Source organism: Lithobates pipiens, unplaced genomic scaffold (assembly GCF_037356315.1).
Source record: "Lithobates pipiens isolate NorthernLeopardFrog02 unplaced genomic scaffold, aLitPip1_a1.2 Scaffold_22, whole genome shotgun sequence".
Classification (NCBI taxonomy): domain Eukaryota; kingdom Metazoa; phylum Chordata; class Amphibia; order Anura; family Ranidae; genus Lithobates; species Lithobates pipiens.
In genome coordinates, this window is record NW_027507784.1 from 161,423,254 (window position 1) to 161,446,412 (window position 23,159).

The window sequence follows — 23,159 nt, forward strand, 5'->3', positions numbered from 1 at the left end:
CTCATAGCACTGCAGGCATATAAACAGTCCTTGCTACACCGCTGTAGATGGAAATATGGCCATGCAATGGAAGTTCCAAAATGAGGCTTGGAGAGCATAGTGCAGAGTGTCAGGGGGCAAAGGTGTCACGAAAGTGCGACGAGTTTCTGAGCATGCATCCTGCGTATGTTGTAGCAACAGCACTCTTTTTCAAGCATCTGATGCTCTACCCCATGCTCTCCAAGCCTCGTTTTGGAACATTCAGTGCACGGCTGTCTTTCCATCTACAGCGGTGTAGCGAGGACTGTTTGCATGCCTGCAGTGCTATGAGCAAGGGCCTCTGACAGTTCACCACCCTCCTGGGGGATCCACATTGATGTGCCTGCTACACCTCTCCCAAGACCAACTGAGAAGTGGAGAAACCGTGACCTGGCTTCCCATTCTGATCCTGGGATGTTTCATCTACAAATGTGCTTGCTTTTATCTTCACTCATGTGAGTTGCCGTTTGTATGTTACTATTAAAAGTTTTGCATTTCTACACCTAGAGGCGCTTTTATTCCTTGTCATTCTAAACATTCCCATAGACACACTACTAAACCTTTTGGACAACCTTCCCAGAAGAATTGAAGCGGTTATAGCTGCAAAGGTTGGGCCAACTCGATATTAAACCCTATGGACTAAGACTGGGATGCCAATAAATGTCATGTGTGTGTGCAAAGGCAGGTGTCCCAATACGTTTGGCAATATAGTGTAAATGGAGATTATCACTTAAGGGTCTTGTGCCTATTTCCTGATACAAATTCACAGTCAAGTAAAAGATATCCACACTTGTGTGCTATAAGTTTGTGCAGTAACTTTCACTCAACCAAGTGTGGCAGAGGGAAAGAGGTCGTTCTAAGAGTCGCGATGTAGAACAGAGAACCAACATTACTAAGTGGCTCCTTCAAGTGCTATACTTGTAAAGTGAGAGGTCTAAGATACCATATTTCATCAAAAAAGGTGGTTTTGTAAGTTGAAGACAGGAGCTACAAGGGCAGGAGGCTGAATATTACTATTTAGGTTTCTAACACTAAGATAGTGTGAACAGAAGATACTTTTTTTCCTATGTAAGCTGGATAGTTTCTCCTCTGCAGGTAAAATTCCCTAATATTCTTTACATTTGTGAAGATAAGAACATTCCATTTTTTTTCAGCCCCAGCAATGTGCATTTGGATTCTTTTCTTCTATACTTGACATTCATTCTGCAGTTCATCATTTATTTCTCACCTAATTAGTTCTTATAATTGTAAATGCTGAGATGTTATAGAGATAATCAAATAGCTAATTACCACTAGCTCATTTTTACAATACGATATGACACTAGAAATTGTATTATTACTAAAGTATACAGCTTGCATTCTGGCTGATGAGCGCAGAGAGGAAGATCTGCAGTGTAATTTGGAATTGACTGTGTATTGTACAAGGACATTTAAATAAAATCAGACATTCGGGTTTCCGAGTGTTTGTGCTGGCAGAAAATAGAGATAGAGCGCACATTTTTACATATCTAACAGCTGACATACATTGATAAATCAAAAGCAGACAGTTACATTTGTGTGGGCATTTTACCTTCCCACGCCTGTAATATTATTCAACTCATATCCTAGGGAAATCAAGCATTTTTACAACCCAAATACTATGAATTCACATATAGAAAATAGAAGTATGACAGTGATAGAACCGGATTGCCTGAGAGCATGACAGACAAAAGAAGACAGGTACTGCTTATGTTTTAAGAAGCAGACAATAGGTGCAAATAGAGATGCAATGTACCAGACTTTCTTCACTCAGATGCCATAATTCAGGATTAGGATCTGTGCTGCGGTGTCATATACACTGTTTACTTGTTCCGCAAAAATACTGTACTTACAACTAATGCAGACAGAATATAAAATAACAAGGTAGAGAAAGTAGGCCTACTATTTTGCTTTTCCTAAGTATATACTAGAACAGGCAAGCAGTTTGGCAACATCTCCAGAGCTATCAAAAAACTGATATAAACATTGTACAATGGTCATCCGTACTTAATTCAAGCACTTGAAAATGCATAAGAAAACAGCATACCAAGTTTCAGAGCTGAAGGAGTAACCTCAATTTCTCCTCGAAGTGGATGGTATGTGTGATTATGAGCTTCTAGTTCTGCTTCAAAAGGGTCAGGGCTGAGGCGATCCGTGATGGTGATTCCATCTTCTGTTTTACTGGAGACATCATGTTCATCAAACAGGGCTATCAACTGGAAGAAGAGGGCAAATGTGGTTACAAACATTGCAGATAAAAACACTACAAATTAAAGGATCTCTTAACAAAACTGCAATTAGCATTCACAAAGTTTTTTGGGACCAACATCTATAAGAAGGTGTTCATGTATAAGAGGATCAGGTGAAATAATTTTTATGTGGTAAATGTCAAATCTATGACAATGTTCAAGAGATTCTAGACTATCTAGAAATTGTTTGCATTTGTACTTTTTTCTACATTAATCTTAACTCTGCTTTTCCATCATGCTGTGCGACCCAAAATCCCCAAAGCCCTTTCTCTTTAGTGTTCGGGCCAGATGACGCACTTTGACATCATCACATATGACACAGAACCATTATTCTACAGAATACAGAAAATTTTTATAATACACTTTTACTAGTTCAGCTCTTTGGATGTACTACATACATCCAAAGAGTGAAGGGTTAAGCACAAACTGATAGCTGCTGTAGCAACCATGGCTTGTGCCTGTTTTTCTCAGTCAGCTCCTGGCTACAAAGTGAAAGTGATCCAGTGGCTGGATAGCTGCCGATCACATTCACAGTATGGACCGTGCAGTTCTCCGGGGGCTCTAAATGGAAGCCCAGGACCACACTGGAAAGAATCAAAATAGTAAGCGAGAGGAGTCAGAGGAACATTCCTCAAACTCCTCTGCTCAGAATGAAACTGGAAGCGACAGCGATTTAGTCACTTCCAGATTTGGAGGGGTCATCCTCTTGCTGATACAGCCTTGTAACCAAGCCGATCTCTGCTCGGTTAGATGCTTTGGAGGGCATGGGAAACACTGAGGTATATCAGACCCCCAATGTCTCCATAAAGGGTACCTGTCACTTGGCACAAAGCTATCACAGGGGGGTTTAATTGTTTTTAATAGAAATAAAGTTAAATGAAAAAATCAAGATGAAGATGATAAACATTTTAACAGAAGGCACACATCTGTAAATGCAAACATGCCCCCTGGATGCACACATGTATATAAACTGCACCACACATGAGGTATCGGCAGACCAGAGCTCAAAGTTAATTCTAAACCAGTGAGCCACAAAGGCTTTTAAAGTGTTACCTATGGAGATTTTTTAGGTAACCTAATTTTGTGTGATATCATGGGCACATGCAATTTTAAGACTTGACATGTTTGTTCTATTTACGTAACATTACGTATATTTTACCCAAAATTGGGTATTATATTTTATCCTGAAAATATGCATTTAATAAACAGTTGCACAAATATCGTGCAACATAAACATTGCAATAACTATCTTGTCATTGTACAGGGCCTCTGCTTTCAGAAAATATATCAGGTTCTGGGAGGTATTAAGTAATTTTATAGCAAAATATGTAGATTTTAACATGTGTGCAAAAAAATAAAAAAATTGCTCTAGTGCCGAAGTGATTAATATACAAGGCTAGGACCAAATGTCCAGAAGGCCTGGCACTTTTAGGCTATGAGACCTTGGATTTTATTTTAAATGTAATGTTTTGTCTTTTTATGTCAAAAATGATCACCCATATAACTGTACCAAAATGACCTGACCATTAGTTTTAAGTAAAGTGAGGAAGAATTAGAACCTCCATTGTCCAAATAACCAGAAAGTTAAAGAGCATTTTCCTATTGCCACACAGACAGTGAAAAATTCCTAAAAGGAACCTTACCATTCCCTATTCTAAAAAGAGAAGTGTTTGTCCCCACAGGAGAGAATCCCTCTGGATTTCCTGCACTAGGACATGAAGTAAGGGAAACTTTACAAACACGCACACAAAAATAAAACCCAACAAAGGGTTAAAGGGCTAAAACAGTCCATTGTCACTCTATCCAAATAAAAACATTGACTCTATACTACCTGTTGCATAAAAATAAAAAATGTCTCTTGCTTATATCTCCAACCTTTTCCAATCTTATTTAGGCACACTTTGCTAGTTCCATTTTAAATTAAGTGATACCACCTTTTAAAACCAATTCATATCCAAGGTAAATGGAATAAAAGTGTTTCAAAATTTTAGCAGAGAAATAAATATACATCAATACTGGACTGCCAAACCAATTTTGATTTTGACAAGAGCAAACCTGTGGTCATACATGCACATCCCCAAATCTGGAAAACTGCTGCCAAACAGCATTAATGGGGAACTTCCAGGTGACAATGACAATTTTGGTCAGAACAAATCTAAAATAATTAATACCAAGTTAAAACATGGAATGTGCATCCTAAGGTGTGCTAATCATTGCTGTCTGTCAGTCCTCAGTTCATAGAACACTTCACATTAGAGTGCAGTAGACAGAAAACAACAAACTGCTGTACAGTAAAATTACATATTATGGAGTTTGGGCAATTACTTTGGGAATCTTGCATTAAAAATAGAAACTGGATATGCAATAGTAGCATTTTCCCCAAAGTTTGTCAGTATTTGAAGAAATGTTACAATGGGAGAAGCCATGGTACATATTAATCTTGCAGTTTCTAAGTGGTATTTGACAATAATTTTAAAGATATAGTTTTGTACTGAGGAAGAGGTCTGTCTAATGTTACTGCAGTCTGTCTCAACAGACAGCAGACAGTGACAGCAAAATCTCCCCAATAGGAAAAAAAAAAATCAGCAACAAAATATGAAAGGTTCTAAAGCTTCGTACACACTACTAGTTTGACAGCTCAGGTCAGGGCTGTTGTACTAACAATCTGATGTTATTATAGCGATCTCCCCTGCTGTGCTTTTGTGTTCTGACCAGGGGTCTGAAAGCACAGATCGGGAGCCGATCGGCAGACCTTTTTCGGTTATGACCCTTGGGATCAGCTGCCGGAAACATGGCCGAATGACGGCCACTTTCCGTTGAACTGGCTGATGCCGCCCGAAATTTGGCCCATGTGTACTAGGCTTAACTTTTCCCAAACTCCAAAGCTCGATTCACACAAATGTGTTTTTTGATGCTTTTTGCATTTTTAATTTTTTTTAACGTGGGTTCCTATGGAACACGTTCACATCTATGCATTTTTGGGCCTCTGCATTTTGGAAAGGGTTTGGGCCTTTTTTTCCCTGCAAAATGCAGCGTTTAGCATGTAATAGAGTTCAATAGACCCACATCCAAAATGCAAGTACTGCATTTTACTGCGATTTTCCCACAATTTGCATTTCTTTCTACTTTTACTGTATATAGCTTGTTGCCAAGCATCCTCAACTCCTTAACATCCTTCACAACTATCGATGGGTCATCAGCTGTCAGCGTGCTTCCCCACTGACAGCTGAATGCAAAAAAAAATAAAGAAATCACAAAAAATGGCACCCTTCAGTCTGGTATGGATTTGGAGGGGATTTGGAGGGGACCCTTATCCGAGCATGCAGCCCGGTAGGTCAGTAAAGGGAGGTGACGAGTGTGCGCCACCCTGAACCATGCCAGGCCACGTGCCCTCAACATGAGGGGTGGATGCTTGGGGCAGTGGGGCTCTGCGTCCCCCCCCCAGCTCAAAGCACCTTGCCCCAATTTTGATGGGGACAAGGGCCTCTTCCGGGAAAACCTTAATGGAATCTGGAAGCACCCTTTAACAAGGTGACCCACAGATCCCATCCCTGTGTGAATGGGTATTGGGTACATCATACCCCTTCCCATTCACCAAAAAAGCAGTGAAATGTAAAAAAAAAAAAAAAAAGAGCTAGTTTTTGACAAGTCCTTTATCAAGAAATAGAGTTGTCTTCTCCTGGTGCCGTCTTCTTGTGCTGTCTTCTCCTGGTGCCGTTCTTTTGCTGTATTCTTCCGTCTGTCTTCTTCCATTAAAAACAAAAAAGGCCGCTCTTGTCTTCCTCCGTTGTGATGTACCCCCTGTCTGACATCTTTTATATTGCCATGGGACATGACCATCCGATGATGTCACCAGGAGAGCCCGCCCCTTGTGATGGGCATGCGGCCTGGTATGATTCAGGGGGGGGGGGCACTCGCTTGTCCCCTTCCCTGCCTTACCTATCAGGCTGCATGCTCGGATAAGGGCCTGGTATGGATTTTGGGAGGGACACTACGCCATTTTTGTTTTTTTTTTGGCATGGGGATGTTCCCTCCAAATCCAGACCCTTGTCTTGGGGGGGGGGGGGGGGGCACGCCATTTGTTTCCGGAATTTTTTTAACGGGCAATTTTTTTTTTTTTTTTTTATTCAGCCGTCAGCGGAAAAGCCCACTGACAGCTGATGACTCATCGGTTAAGGATGCGGTGGCCAGCTTCCCGACCCGGTCCTTATCAAGCAGCTATATACAATGAATATTAAAAAAAACACAAATTCGCAAAACGCAAATTGCTGCAAAATTGCGGTACGTTACAAATATGCAAAAAGCACAGCAAAAAGCACTGCAGAAACGCTCAAAAGCAACATGCATAGATGTGAATTGAGCCTAAAACAAATATACAGTGCCTTGCGAAAGTATTCGGCCCCCTTGAACTTTGAGCCTAAAACAAATATACAGTGCCTTGCGAAAGTATTCGGCCCCCTTGAACTTTTCAACCTTTTGCCACATTTCAGGCTTCAAACATAAAGATATAAAATTTTAATTTTTTGTGAAGAATCACCAACAAGTGGGACACAATTGTGAAGTGGAACGAAATCTATTGGATATTTTAAACTTTTTTAGCAAATAAAAAACTGAAAAGTGGTGCGTGCAAAATTATTCGGCCCCTTTACTTTCAGTGCAGCAAACTCACTCTAGAAGTTCAGCGAGGATCTCTGAATGATCCAATGTTGTCCTAAATGACTGATGGTGATAAATAGAATCCACCTGTGTGTAATCAAGTCTCTGTATAAATGCACCTGCTCTGTGATAGTCTCAGGGTCCCGTTGAAAGTGCAGAGAGCATCATGAAGACCAAGGAACACACCAGGCAGGTTCGTAATACTGTTGTGGAGAAGCTTAAAGTCGGATTTGGATACAAAAAGATTTCCCAAGCTTTAAACATCCCAAGGAGCACTGTGCAAGTGATCATTTTGAAATGGAAGGAGTATCAGACCACTGCAAATCTACCAAGACCTGGCCGTCCCTCTAAACTTTCAGCTCAGACAAGGAGAAGACTGATCAGAGATGCAGCCAAGAGGCTCATGATCACTCTGGATGAACTGCAGAGAACTACAGCTGAGGTGGGAGAGTCTGTCCATAGGACAACAATCAGTCGTACACTGCACAAATCTGGCCTTTATGGAAGAGTGGCAAGAAGAAAGCCATTTCTCAAAGATATCCATAAAAGTCTCGTCTAAAGTTTGCCACAAGCCACCTGGGAGACACACCAAACATGTGGAAGAAGGTGCTCTGGTCAGATGAAACCAAAATCGAACTTTTTGCCCACAATGCAAAACGATATGTTTGGCGTAAAAGCAACACAGTTCATCACCCTCAACACACAATCCCCACTGTCAAACATGGTGGTGGCAGCATCAAGGTTTGGGCTTGCTTTTCTTCAGCAGGGACAGGGAAGATGGTTAAAATTGAGGGGAAGATGGATTCAGCCAAATACAGGACCATTCTGGATGAAAACCTGTTGGAGTCTGCAAAAGACCTGAAACTGGGACGGAGATTTATCTTCCAACAAGACAATGATCCCAAACATACAGCAAAATCTACAAAGGAATGGTTCACAAATAAACATATCCAGGTGTTATTATAGCCAAGTCAAAGTCCAGACCTGAATCCAATCGAGAATCTGTGGAAAGAGCTGAAAACTGCTGTTCACAAACGCTCTCCATCCAACCTCACTGCGCTCGAGCTGTTTTGCAAGGAAGAATGGGCAAGAATTTCAGTCTCTCGATGTGCAAAACTGATAGAGACATACCCCAAGCGACTTGCAGCTGTAATCACAGCAAAAGGTGGATCTACAAAGTATTAACGCAAAGGGGCCAAATAATTTTGCACGCCCCACTTTTCATTTTTTTATTAATTAAAAAAGTTTCAAAAATCCAATAGATTTCGTCCACTTCACAATTGTATCCCACTTGTTGGTGATTCTTCACAAAAAATAAAAATGTTATATCTTTATGTTTGAAGCCTGAAATGTGGCAAAAGGTTGAAAAGTTCAAGTGGGCCGAATACTTTCGCAAGGCACTGTAGTTTTGGCAGGAGATTCACTATCTATTGCTCTTCACTTGATTTACTTTTAGTGCCTCTAATGCCATAAAACCCCACACATACTGTTATGGCATGGCAAATAGACAATTAATTTTACAGCTAACATTCGAATTTACAATTACAGATGAAATCCACGTGAAGTCATTAAGAAAGGATCAAGTTCTTCCTTTTTGAGAATCAAAAAAGCTAAATTAAAAACAACGTAGAAACTGCAATGTGGATTGCATGGGTCAAAGGCCATGATCATGAAATTCCCTAGTTAGGAAATATGTGATCTGTCAAGCGATAAGAATGGTAATAATAATAATAGTGTTACATTACAGTGAAGCATTGTATATGATTTTTTTTAAAATCAGTATTGGTTACATTGAGGGTCATGTTAGGAGCCGGGCACTCTCTTATTTTTGTTTTATTTTATTAAAATACCCACTCTGTATATATGGTTAGGTCAGTCCCTGACACTCAAACACTGTTTTTTTTTTTTCATTTTAGTAAATTCACAGACATTTCTAAAACTCTCTTTTCATTTTAACATTATGCGGTACTGAGGATAGATTAATGAGAAAATAATACTGAATACTTTATGAATGCACTGCATATTGCACTGTATTTCTGGCTATACTCTTGCAGATGTTTTGTCCAGTCCCATACAAAATCGTACTTGTTCTTCAAATGATACATCAGTGTAAACTGTTATAAGCCGTTTGCTTCATTTTTTACAGGTACCCAAAATCAAGAAACATATGTGTAGGTTCTTTTGCAGTGCATTTTGTGTTTATTTTGTTAACAGTGTATACCGGGAAGCTGGCCACTGCATCCCTAACAACGGATGAATCATCAGCTGTCAGTGTGGTTACCTAAGGCTGCTTTCACACTGGGGCGGGAGCGGCGTCGGCGGTAAAGCGCCGCTATTTTTAGCGGCGCTTTACCGTCCTTTTAGCGGCGGTCTGCGGGCGCTAGCGGGGTGGTTTTAACCCCCGCTAGTGGCCGAAAAAGGGTTAAACCGGCGGTATTGCCGCGGTGTCCCATTGATTTCACCGCTTTCACCATTGATTTGCTCCTTCACCGCTCCAAAGATGCGGCTAGCAGGACTTTTTTCACCGTCCTGCCAGCGCATCGCTCCAGTGTGAAAGCCCTCCGGCTTTCACACTGGAGGGAAAGGGGCCGGTTTTTTTCAGGCGCTACACAGGTGCTATTTTTAGCGCTGTAACGCCTGAATACCGCCCCAGTGTGAAAGCAGCCTGAGGCTGCTTTCACACTGCAGCGGGAGCGGCGTCGGCGGTAAAGTGCCGCTATTTTTAGCGGCGCTTTACCGTCGTTTTAGCAGCGGTCTGCGGGCGCTAGCGGGGTGGTTTTAACCCCCGCTAGCGGCCGAAAAAGGGTTAAACCCGCCCGCAAAGCGCCGCTGCAGCGGCGCTTTGCCGGCGGTATTGCCGCGGTGTCCCATTGATTTCAATGGGTAGGAGCGGTATAGGAGCGGTGAATACACTGCTCCTTCACCGCTCCAAAGATGCGGCTAGCAGGACTTTTTTCACCGTCCTGCCAGCGCATCGCTCCAGTGTGAAAGCCCTCCGGCTTTCACACTGGAGTTAAAGGGGCCGGTTTTTTTCAGGCGCTACACAGGCGCTATTTTTAGCGCTGTAACGCCTGAATACCGCCCCAGTGTGAAAGGGGCCTTACATAGCGCTGTTGCGCGTGTGTGTGTGTGTGTGTGTGTGTGTGTGTGTGTATATATATATACACACACACACACACAAATACATACACACAACATACATGCTTTAGAAGCCACCATATTTTTGGTTTTTTGGTTTAAACCAAAGCTACAGAAGAATGAAGAACACCACAAGTACTGTAATTAATGCAGCAGCTGAAACTTAGACTCAGTGTGCACGACAAAACCACCATGTAAAGGTTAGCTGCATTGCTACAAAAACTGTTTTGCATGATCAAAGTAATTTTGATCACTAATAAATGAGTATTAATGGTTGATCATTTCCTACTAGTTTTCTCTAATCTGAAGTGTTGTTACATAGAACGTTTGGTTTGGAAGCATGGAAACTACCATACAGACTGGCTGGGTAGGGTAAATATTGTAAAGGTAAATTTACGTATCTATTGAACTGAAACACTGAGTGGGTATTTTAATTTGCATTATAGTGGTAGTGTACAACATTCTACCTCTATGGATCAACAATAGGCTCTAGGGATTACTCATGACAGAGTTACTTAAAATATTTCCTGTATACTGTGCTCCTAAAGAATATTTTTATCTGTATAGTGTACAGGATATCAACACTATTTGGTGTGGGTATCCTGCAAAGGTATGGAGTAGTTTTCATATTCTGTTTTACCGTGTCATTGTGACGTGTCAATAATTGTAGTTGTAACATATCGTTTTGAGTCGAATGTGTTCAGTTTACACCACCAGCTAAAGAGCAACCAAATATCAAGATAGTGACAGTAATTCAGCAGAGTTGCAGCAGGTTTTCTGTTTACCAACATTATTTTATACAAGTCATTATGCATCTACTTTTAATGAAAATTGTCTAGCACCATATACATATTGCATGTCTACAGCACAGTAACAAAGATAATAAACTTGACTTACACATAGTACACAGATTTACTCCTCTGGATTATCCAAGAAAAGAGAACACTTGTCTGTTCCATAATGCTGTTACAGAAACTACAGGTTTCTCATAACGTATCACCGACTGGAAATCTGACCATCTCATTAACCAATATTAGGTCATAATGTTCCTCTACTCCAAGTTAACTTTACAAAATATGCAGGTTCATGTGAGAGTGTTGATACAAATCTGTGGTGACAGTGCTAACTAGAGCTGATTTAACATAGATTTGATTCAGGAACACAATATCTTAAAGGGTAGAGAAGCCTAATTAGTTATTTTCCAGAATAGGTGTCAGGCGGGGACATTGTTCATCTGAACATTTCACCACTTGTAATTAAAATGAGCTTTATGGCTAATGGAGGACGTAAGATAAAGCACTCAACACACTGCTATACTCAATCATAAAACTATTTATTGCTACCTTTATGAGTTTATGCATTTAGCCTAGCTGCAAATTATTTTAAAAAATCTTTCATTTAAAAATATTGAAATAACTTTAATGAAAACGAATCTGTAAACATCTCTGTAAGACATAACTGTAATAAGATGTAACGCAGGCTATTTAAGTGTTGAATAGTGCCTGTCCAGGAATTCTCAAATTACATTTCCACAATGGTTTTTCTGAAAAAAATTTAAGCGCACAAACTATTTTGTAAGTTAATATAAGATAAAGTAGGGTGAGAGTAAGGTAAAAGTAAACAAAAAAAAGATACAAATAAGTAAACCACCTAGATTCCAGACAATATCTACCATACAGCTTAACACATTTATCATGATGATATATTTTAAACACAGCAAAGATACCACACACATATACAAAAGGATATGTAACTGGGATCTAGTACATGCTCCTTGTGGTTTAGGGGTTTGGCTATACAGCAGAGGGAAAGCCTTCTCAAACTAATGGTTACGCTCTGGCATAGCAGAAACTCTTCTTCAGAAAAATTTTCAGAGTCAAACCCCTTCATCAGGCATGTTCACTTTTGACAGGACTTTACTAGATCTGCAGCTTATCACCCTCGTATTAGTGCAGGCATGTCCAAAGCCTGGCCCGCAGGCCAATTGTGGCCCATGTTCCGGTTTCATACGGCCCCACTGGTAATTTGGATATACATATCTTTTGGCCCCCAACGAATCCCAGAGTGTCACACGACGCTTGGGGATTTGTTGGGGGCCACAAAAGATATATACTGTATTTATTGTTCCTGGGAGGGAAGAGGGAGGGGGCGGGATGAGTGCCGTCAGATTACACACAGGAGAATCTTCCCGTTTACTTGGCAGCCTCTGTAATAGGAAATTCTCATTTCCCGAGCTGGCATTGGAGGACTGTTCTGTCTATCATAGGAGGCGGGACATCGTATTAAAGAGGCCAACGAGTAAACTGTAGATTCTCCTGTATGTAATCTGTTGGTGCTCATCTCGCCTCCTCCCTGGCTGCAGATGGGCATGGATAAGCCTGCACTGATGGCAATGGTGATGCTGCATTCATGGCAATGGTGAGGCTGCATTGATGGGCACGGACCCTTATTTTGCTTCACAGTTCTTTATTTACAATTAAAGTTTTTTTTTTTTTTTTTTTAAACTTCCCTCTTAAAATGAAAGTGCATGTTATACGCTGATAAATAAGGTATATCCACATATATATGGATATACAGTATATGGATATATGTGTGTATATATATATATATATATATACATATATATATACATATATATATATATATATATACATATATATATATATATATATACATATATATATATATATATATATATATATATATATATATATATATATATATACACATATATATATACATATATATACATATATATATATATATACACACACACATTTTAATGGTTCAAAAGAATGCCATGGCAAAATGGTTGGCCCTCACGTTCACTTCATCAAATCTGTCCCTCTTTGAAAAAAGTTTTAACACTCCTGTATTAGTGCATCTCCTGCTTGTCATGGAGATGAAACTATGGGTTTCATTTGTGCTCTGCTAGAGCCTCTGCCATGTAAACAGTAGATCACTCATATCTTTCTCTGAGTTTCTGTGGTGGAATGTCTGCTTCCCAACATGAAGGCCTCCAAGCTGACAGATAACACCCAGGTTCTCTGGCACAAGCTGCTTCAACACTGTCATGATCATCTCATAAATTTTGACCTAAATGTGGCCAACCCCTACCCTTCAAACCAGGTGTTATTTTATGGTGTATAATATGTTTTATAATGGGTGATCAATGTCCACACAAATGTAGTTAACGTTTGATATTTCTTTATTAAACATTATTCAGAGCTAAATGAAAAAAAGACTAACACCATTGAGGACACATCTTTATTGCTACATCACGCTATTTGACTACCTGTAATGGGTGTAATTTTGGTCCAAGGAGTAGGATGTGTGCTTGATTATCAGTGGAAGACGGCACACATTTTTCACAGCAATTCATACCTATTGTGTTGATATGATTCATTTTTTCACTTGGATTTAATATTTGGTGGTGGTTTGTGGACTTCTTGTATAATTTACACAATAAAATACAGTGACAGGGGAGGTGGGGGAAGAGTCCTGATGTCTGTGTCAATGGATGCCGCAGCAATAGTGGGGAGCGTGCCCGCTCGAGTCCCCCCATGGAAAGCAGCTCTCGTGGGGGCACTCAAGAAGAGGAGGAGCCAGGAGTGTCCCCGGAGGACCCCAGAAGAGGAGGAGTGGACATTTTTGTTATTTAAAAAAGAAAACCCTTACAACCTGTTTAATCCAACGGGGATGGAATTGTATTTTAAAGCAGACTTGTTGTAAAAAGTTCTTGCAGATCTGATTTTTGGAGGTAAAGTGGATTTCAACACAGCGTTTTTACAGATGCTACATAGGAGCTTCTAAAGAGCCTTGAAAGAGGAAAAAAATAAAAACACAAAGTGCATACAACACCCTCTGAAAACAGGTATTATTAGATACGCGAGGGGGGGGGGGGGGGGGGGGTGAGGAATGTTCATGTCACAATAAGTACTTAAAATGCATTGGCTTATTTTAATTACATAAAAAAACTGAAAACTTGACTGCTGTGCATTGTATGCATTACTGCTAACAAGTGAATTGTACAATTTGCATTTGGTAAATGGTATTTAAATTGGAAAAATAAAGAATATAAAAAAAAAACAAGTGAATTGCCTTTATTTAAAAAATCCATGGGAATGTCTTGCGTTTTAATTATTATAGACATTAAAGCTAGCAGAACAGCAGTCACTTTTAAAGACAAAAAGTCTAATAAACCTTTAAGATAATTATTACAGGATGTCAATATTTTAGACAGATCGAACAAGATGATGCCAAGTTACGTCTTCTTTACCTATTAATTGCTTAAGAACATAATCTGACAAACCAAATAAAAATGGAAATAGGCACAGCACAAGGCCATTAATCCCAAGCAGAGAATATTTCATGCTTGGAAGATGTGGTCTAAACAATAGCTTGAACTTTGTTCCCTTTGGCTATCTTCCCAAGCACGCATTTAGCAAGTATTCCACTGAAGCTCTTACTTTAATTCTACCTTATTTATTATTTTATTGAAACTTGGCCTTTTAATTTCAGTCACCAGAATGATTATTTATACTGCTTTTCACACATACTTCTGATACACGAAGACTGCCAAACTAAAGTAGTTGGCTAGAGTGTCAAGGCAGTTTAGAATTTTCTTTGCCATGCCTGTCGATATGTGAAAAATACATAAACTGTCAAGTTTGTAGGGACACACACAGATCTAAGTTTAGTGGCAATATTTAAACTAACTTGCAATGCTTCGTTTTCCAGGGATGAAATGCAAGTAGCTGCAGGCAAAAGTTACCACTGATTTTGCTTTTCAAGCGTTAACGCAACTAAGGAAAACTGGCACTACTAAGATGCAATCTGTACTGCACAGATGATATAATAAAAGTTGCCACAAAGACATTTTGGCCATTGTGCCTTCTGGTTCCTGAGCTCTGTGTTGCAGTAGTGCAAAGGTGTCCAAGCCTTTAAAAAGCTCTATTTCACCTCTTATGTTTTGGGGTCTCTCTTTTTGGTAAGAGTCCAAATTTTTTTTTAGAAGTGGTGGTGGAAACCAAAAAGGCGATTGGAAGATTTCAAGTGTCACTGGATTATATTTCATTTTTGGTGGATTTATAATTTTTACTTTATTGGGTGAATGCCCTTGTCCATGTATACGGTGGTATATGATTTACATAGTTATGCTGGCTATACACTATACGAAAAATCAGCCAAAATTCGGTCATTAGACCGTTCGTTCATTTTTTCGGCCAGTTAATGGGCACAAAATCGATAATCGCTTGGACGTTTTTGAGCCGAAAAAACAAGACAAGTTTGAAATTTTTCTGCCGAACAAACGATAAGTTGAAAGGTTAATGTGTTTCCCTTCCGACCTGTCTGCACTACGTATATGTAAAAAAACAAACATAAAATGTATTTATTTATGTCCACTGAACGATTTATCGGTCATTACGTGATGGCACCATCGTTTGCGCTCATGGCCAAATGTTCTTTTTTTCTAAATTGGGTTTGCCCGATTTTTCGTATAGCGTATGGCCAGCATTACGTTAAAAAAAGACAATTTGAATTTAAAGGAACAGAGCACCCATTTTTATTATTGGATTTATTACACTTTTGTATCCAAGTGTTTCTGAATGCTGCTCTGCACACATTTTTAACCTATTTTACTTTATTTTCACTAAGCGCAATTCTTTTTGTTTATAATTGATATCTCTCTAATATTGATTAAGCTCTTATTGGGACCATATCACATTATTGATCTTCTAACTGTAAAAGGTCACCAGCACTCCAAGACATTTGTTTGCTGTATTATTATATTAAGCATGATCACAGAATACGAGTTAACCTATTGGTTTCCTTAGATGCTGTGACAATGCTTTCACAATAAAATATTAAAACAAACATCTTTAAGCACAGGTGATTGTTCTGTATTTGACTCTCCAACAATGTGCCACCTATTGTGTCATTCTAAACGCCTATCTTTTCCAAATCACAGGATGGAAGTTGTGCGTCTCACTTAAGGATTTTAGTCACTGGAAGCAACTCACCAGCAACAGCATGGCTAATTATAGCGCTCATTTGCTTCTACCTTATTGGCTGCAGAGAACGACGACTCACTGTTTTTACCAGCAAAGAAATACTACCATAGGGGCAAATAAGCGTTTGCATTCCAATCTTTTCACCAACCACCTGCCAGTGACATCACAACAAACTGTACTACTGGTTTATCTGTGCATGTTCAATATAAAACAATAAATTGGATAGAAAATGAAATTCTTTATATCACTGTGTTGACGCTAGGGAGCAGTTTAGCAGGGGCAAATTCTTCTATATGCATTTCAGTTGAAAAGATGTATTGCATAAGGCAAATGAAATGTTCTATTTACTAATAGCTAGAAAGTTAAGCAACTAAAGCAGGCTAATATCCATGACTGTAGTTTGTTACATTGGTCATTGTTCTGCTTGGGCTAATAATTCAGACAGCTCCTTTTATCTTTTGAAAAGCTATAGGCAGAAGGCAGTTACATTAACATTCTGCAAGATCGGCTATGTACTCTGCACTGTATGAGGAGTGTTACACTAAACAGACCTCAAAATCAATGCAACTTTGTGATTCATGTAATGGAAATATTTGCTACATTTAAACATCAAAGTAGATGTACAGTAAAAAAACTAATGCATATGTCAGAGCTATTAACTTATCAGATTGTTCTGAATTATGAGCTAGATGGTTTTAGGAAAAAAAAAAAAAAGAGTGCAAATAAAGTTTATCAAGTTGATCCTATTTCGGCAGCGGAAAACAGAGAATGACATTTAGAAGTCCAAATCTACTTAAGTGAATACAGAACACTTTATCTGGCAGTGCACTTTTTCCTATAGGGAATGTATAGCATTTTTGTATATATTTTCTTTATTTATGTGTTGCGAGTACAAAAAATAAGATTAATTCCTTCATTTTGAATTTTCTTTTCAACCCTGAGTTTGGCTCTTTCAACAGTGACTGTGAACACTTACTGGGTATGCAGCTTCTTTCTATTTAATCCTTGCCTATGTTCTTGTTTAAATTTGTAGTAAACTCCATATTGTTTACTTTTACTGACAGTTAAACCTAAAATAAGGCACTGTTTGGGACATATTTACCATAGTAGCAGCCGGTGATGTCACTGGCACATGCGCATTGCACTCTCAATGGACAGTGTGCTGTCCACTGAGAGAGCTGTGCTACGGCCATGACTCCTGAACGCATGTGAAGGAGTTATGTCATTGCGGCTTGCCCAGTCAAACAGCCAAAACCCACAAACCCGAAAGGAAGACCAGGCTAATATGGAAGCCCTTTTAGCGGTGACTGGAGGGTTTCCTTATAAGGTATTTCATAATGCGCTAGCATGCAATGCATACTAACACATTACGCTCTCAACTTGCAGGGAGATTTTTTTTCCTTTTTTGCGGTTTGCTACAGCTTTAATCTGTTACCATGACTGCTACCCCAGGTTTCCTGTTTCAGAGTGGATCCTTTCTCTTGCAGTGTTCCATGGAGCCACCCTTGCATGCAGGGACTAGAGCTGTGTCTCCCCACACTGTGTTCATCAATAGAAACACACAGCCCCATAGCCCAAGATGGAAAAGCAATCCCCTTCCTTCTTTTCCTGCTTCTTTTATCCAAGCTAACAGACTGGCACCATCTACTGTTAACTCTTTCTTATACAGTACAGAAGTTCAAAGAAGCCGCAACAAGTGAGCAGGAGCCAGCAGTATTAAAAGTTGTAAACTAGGGAATGTTTATTTTATTATGCCTAATGTGTTAAAGTGTTACTAAACCCAGGAATCTGCATTCACTGTATTTGGTCTCCCACAGTACACAGAACATGGAAATACAAATATGTTATTAAATTTAAACTGCTAAATACCTTTTCTCATCAGCAGTATATAGCAGTCTTGTATCAGTGTCCGGCCAAGCACTGGTTAAAGTTTGTAGGAGGAGTTTTTATTCTCTTCTGACTGTCCTAAATTGCTGACCCCTTGACCGTCTGGCCCTGTGCTAAAAACAATGTACCCTCCAAAAAAAAAAAAAAAAAAAACGATAACTACCAAACTGAGCATGTGAAGAGTGTGTCCTAGGGTTCTGTACTATCAGCAGATGGTTTGGAGACAGAAAAAAAATAATAAGAAAGAGGAGGATCAGGGAAGACCAGAACAATTTTTTACACAATGCTGAGGATTAACCCCTTAGGTTCTACACTGAGTATATCAAGCATGCTTTACTGCATATACAGACTGATTTCACTTTTGTGGGTTTAGTAACACAGTAGTATTAAACCCTCAAATTTTAGTTATATATGAAATAGTGCTCACAAATATTTCAGTTACCCTTCCCATCCAAGCAGGTGATAAAGACGAGTCCAGTACTCCAGGGTTGCAGATTGACGGCATGTGCTGAGAATACAAACTACAGTGCCTTACGAAAGTATTCGGCCCCCTTGAACTTTTCAACCTTTTGCCATATTTCAGACTTCAAACATAAAGATATAAAAATTTCCTTTTTTTGTGAAGAATCACCAAAAGGTGGGACACAATTGTTAAGTGGAACGAAATCTATTGGATTTTTGAAACTTTTTTAACTAATAAAAAAATTAAAAGTGGGGCGTGCAAAATTATTCGGCCCCCTTGTGTTAATACTTTGTAGAGCCACCTTTTGCTGCGATTACAGCTGCAAGTCGCTTGGGGTATGTCTCTATCAGTTTTGCACATCGAGAGACTGAAATTCTTGCCCATTCTTCCTTGCAAAACAGCTCGAGCTCAGTGAGGTTGGATGGAGAGCGTTTGTGAAAAGTTCGATTTTGGTTTCATCTGACCAGAGCACCTTCTTCCACATGTTTGGTGTGTCTCCCAGGTGGCTTGTGGCAAACTTTAGACGAGACTTTTTATGGATATCTTTGAGAAATGGCTTTCTTCTTGCCACTCTTCCATAAAGGCCAGATTTGTGCAGTGTACGACTGATTGTTGTCCTATGGAAAGACTCTCCCACCTCAGCTGTAGTTCTCTGCAGTTCATCCAGAGTGATCATGGGCCTCTTGGCTGCATCTCTGATCAGTCTTCTCCTTGTCTGAGCTGAAAGTTTAGAGGGACGGCCAGGTCTTGGTAGATTTGCAGGGGTCTGATACTCCTTCCATTTCAAAATGATCGCTTGCACAGTGCTCTTTGGGATGTTTAAAGCTTGGGAAATCTTTTTGTATCCAAATCCGGCTTTAAACTTCTCCACAACAGTTTTACGGACCTGCCTGGTGTGTTCCTTGGTCTTCATGATGCTCTCTGCGCTTTCAACAGAACCCTGAGACTATCGCAGAGCAGGTGCATTTATACAGAGACTTGATTACACACAGGTGGATTCTATTTATCACCATCAGTCATTTAGGAAAACATTGGATCATTCAGAGATCCTCGCTGAACTTCTGGAGTGAGTTTGCTGCACTGAAAGTAAAGGGGCCGAATAATTTTGCACGCACCACTTTTCAGTTTTTTATTTGCTAAAAAAGTTTAAATTATCCAATAGATTTTGTTCCACTTCACAATTGTGTCCCACTTGTTGGTGATTCTTCACAAAAAATTAAAATTTTATATCTTTATGTTTGAAGCCTGAAATGTGGCAAAAGGTTGAAAAGTTCAAGGGGGCCGAATACTTTCACAAGGCACTGTATAAGGATTCCATGACTCAGAGTACGAACCCCACTCTACATAAGACAGAGCGGGCTATATTATCAAAGAAGCATGTACTGAGAAATATTCTATTGCTAAAATATACTTTTTAAATAATAGTTGGCTGACTCTTATGATAACCCAAATGCTTCAATTACCTTGTGTGTCACTGACACTGAACTGCACACTCATTCTTATCTCAGTACAGGTTAATTTGCAGTCTGCAGGACAGTCCAGAGCAATAGCTGTTTTGTCTTAGTAAAAATGCCAGCTTGCAATGTAAATACTGAAGCATGTAAAGACTGTAATAAATGCTTATTTTAAAAAAAAAGATTTAATATAAATAATCAACATTAAAAATTATTATACATATATATATATATATATATATATATATATATAAAACAACAACAAAGGTTTTCCTTTAAGACTTAGTTTAAACTTGCAATCGAGAGCATGAAAACAAACAATTGAGCTGCTTTTTTTGCTACCCCCCTAACTGCTACTCTAAGCCGCAAAGGCAGGCATACTGGAGTATTCACGTGCAATGGCCAAAAGCAACCCATGGCTGTGGGCCTTTAGGGATTAAAACGGGCAATAAGGAGAAAACAGAATTCCTCCTAACTGTTTAACTCTTGGAAAACCCCACAGATTATTCTCCAGGAGGCTAATGCAAGTATTAAAAAGTTCTAACAGGTATATTTTAGTCAGCATTAAAGTAGTTATGTGCAGTTGCCCATTGCAACCAATCTATGATTTAAAAGCAGCCAGTGTATAAAAAAATCTGAATAAATATAGAAAACTACATTTCTAACCTTACTCCTAGGCCCTTCTAATAGAATATAGAATTTTCTATCTGTTTGACAGCTCATTGCTAATGCCACACAGTGTCTACATTTTACTGCGCCTGCGGTGTTCTACAGAGTGCTCTTTGCATAATGGTGTAAAGCACATTCTGTGTTAGATCATGTAATCAGGCTATCCTACTCCAGGGACTTTTTTTTTTTTTATTCACTGAAATAAATGCAGATTTGCTTGACTAAACATTCTTAGATAAAGCTGGCTAACTTTTGTTGCACTGAATTTTAGCAATATTCACCTCATAGTTCATGAGTTTACTCCTATTTACAATTAGGGCTCCTAAAGAGAAGAGGATCGCCACTACTCCTGACCAGCACAGGTGAATAAACGATAAACAGCAGCCTCAGCCTACATGTCTCCATCAAACCACATACTCTAATGCATTTCGCCCCACCAACCCTATGATTTGGTTCCGGTGGCTGGGGCAAAATGCATCAGGGTGTGTTGCTTAAAGGAGACATGAAGGCTGAAGCTGTTTTTTTCTCCTTTATTCACTTGTGTTGGTATGGAGTAGCGGTGATCCTCTCCTCTTTACTTTCTCTAACTCCCTGGATTGGTATTACGGCAAACCTGCACCCCCCCCCCCCCATTCTGGGACACCGGGATATGCTTTGCCAAAAGCAACCAAACAGATACCATTGGGGTTTGTTCACACCTGACCGCATGCTAAAACACTTGTTGCTGTTGTGTGTTGTATAGGGGCAGTAAAGGGGTTGTATGATGTGTCGTTCCAATGCAGTGAATAGTTTATTTTTTTTCTCTCTTTTTTTAAACTTTACTGACTTGAATATTCCCTTCTATGGCACAGTGATATGCAGAAATTCTGCATTTTTATGTTGCACACCACAATATGCCCTTGCACTGACCTATGCAGATGAACACAATGGACACAGTTTGTATGAGTCTTATAGGCGGCATTTCCCTATACAATTATGCTTTTTTTTTTTTTTACATTATCAGCAGCAATAATCATCTCACATAAGGTAATCTACTCTTAAAGTGGTTCTAAAGCCTAAAGGTTTTTTGTTTTTTTAACTTAATGCTTTCTATGTGTCACAGAGTCCATTCTCGATCCAGAGCTGTGCATGAGAACAGCAGCTCTATCCTCTGTCCCCCTCCTCACAGGGCAGATTGATAGTAATGGGAGCAAATGGCTCCCACCACTGTCAGTCAAATTCTGTGATGAGGGAGCAGGGGGCAGAGCCCGTGCTGCACTGGTGCAAGCCAGCATGAGTACCCCCCTAGAACGTGGAGTAGCCAGGAGTGCTGGCGGGGGACCCCAGAACAGGCGGATCAGGGCTGCTCTATATAAAACCACTGTGCAGAGCAGGTAAGTATATTTGTCATTTTATTAAAAAAAAAAAAAAAAAAAAATGAAAGCTTTACAATCACTTTAATCAAAGTATTCTAAATCAGATTGGAACCTGAAAACGTAAATATGCTGTTTTAAAGAGGTGATTGCAACAGAGGGGTGTTGCTTAGGGTACCAAAAGCTGTGTGCCCACAGGCTCCAGAAATGAATTTACATGCCCTGCTTGTTTCCGGAGATTGTACTTTAAAAGCCCTCCATCAATTATATTACTAACAAATCAAATCACAGTTAGGAACTGTGCAATAGCTATACTGTACTTTTCATGTTTGTTGTTCGGTATAGAATCATTTTAAAATGCAAATGATATGGACGTGGCAAGCTGAAATAACTCAATTATTCTTGCAACTGACACCTTATAAAGTGTTTTCAACACAGCTGTTTATATGTTCTCACAGCAAAAGGGGATCTAAGGATACTATTTCCAAATATACCAAACCAGTTTTTAAATTAGGTCTTAGTCTTCTGATTTTTAATCATTAAAATACATTTGAAAAAAGGTGTCATCGCAGTATATATTTAAGCCTGGTAATCATCTTTACTGTTGATGGGGAGGATATACAGTGGTGTGAAAAAGTGTTTGCCCCCTTCCTCATTTCCTGTTCCTTTGCATGTTTGTCACACTTAAGTGTTTCGGAACATCAAACCAATTTAAACAATAGTCAAGGACAACACAAGTAAACACAAAATGCAATTTGTAAATGAAGGTGTTTATTATTAAAGGTGAAAAAAAATCCAAACCATCATGGCCCTGTGTGAAAAAGTGATTGCCCCCTAAACCTAATAACTGGTTGGGCCACCCTTAGCAGCAACAACTGCAACCAAGCGTTTGCGATAACGTGCAATGAGGCTTTTACAGCGTCCTGGAGGAATTTTGGCCCACTCATCTTTGCAGAATTGTCCTAATTCAGTTACATTAGAGGGTTTTCGAGCATGAACGGCCTTTTTAAGGTCATACCGCAACATCTCAATAAGATTCAGGTCAGGACTTTGGCTAGGCCACTCCAAAGTCTTCATTTTGTTTTTCTTCAGCCATTCGGTGGTGGACTTGCTGGTGTGTTTAGGATCATTGTCCTGCTGCAGAACCCAAGTTCGTTTCAGCTTGAGTACACGAACAGATGGTCGGACATTCTCCTTCAGGATCTCTTGGTAGACAGCAGAATTCATAGTTCCTTTTATCA

The 23,159-nt window shown here is 39.5% G+C and overlaps 1 protein-coding gene across 2 annotated transcripts in view; it reads right to left on the reverse strand.

Annotated features, from left to right (window-relative positions):
• PARD3B (par-3 family cell polarity regulator beta) overlaps positions 1–23,159 on the reverse strand; it is a 2,156,380-nt gene that overhangs the window by 1,847,564 nt on the left and 285,657 nt on the right. For both annotated transcript variants that reach the window (XM_077448525.1, XM_077448526.1), the window contains exon 3: positions 2,084–2,252. In XM_077448525.1, coding sequence (XP_077304651.1) covers positions 2,084–2,252 — 169 coding nt within the window. The remainder of the gene's footprint in view (positions 1–2,083; positions 2,253–23,159) is intronic.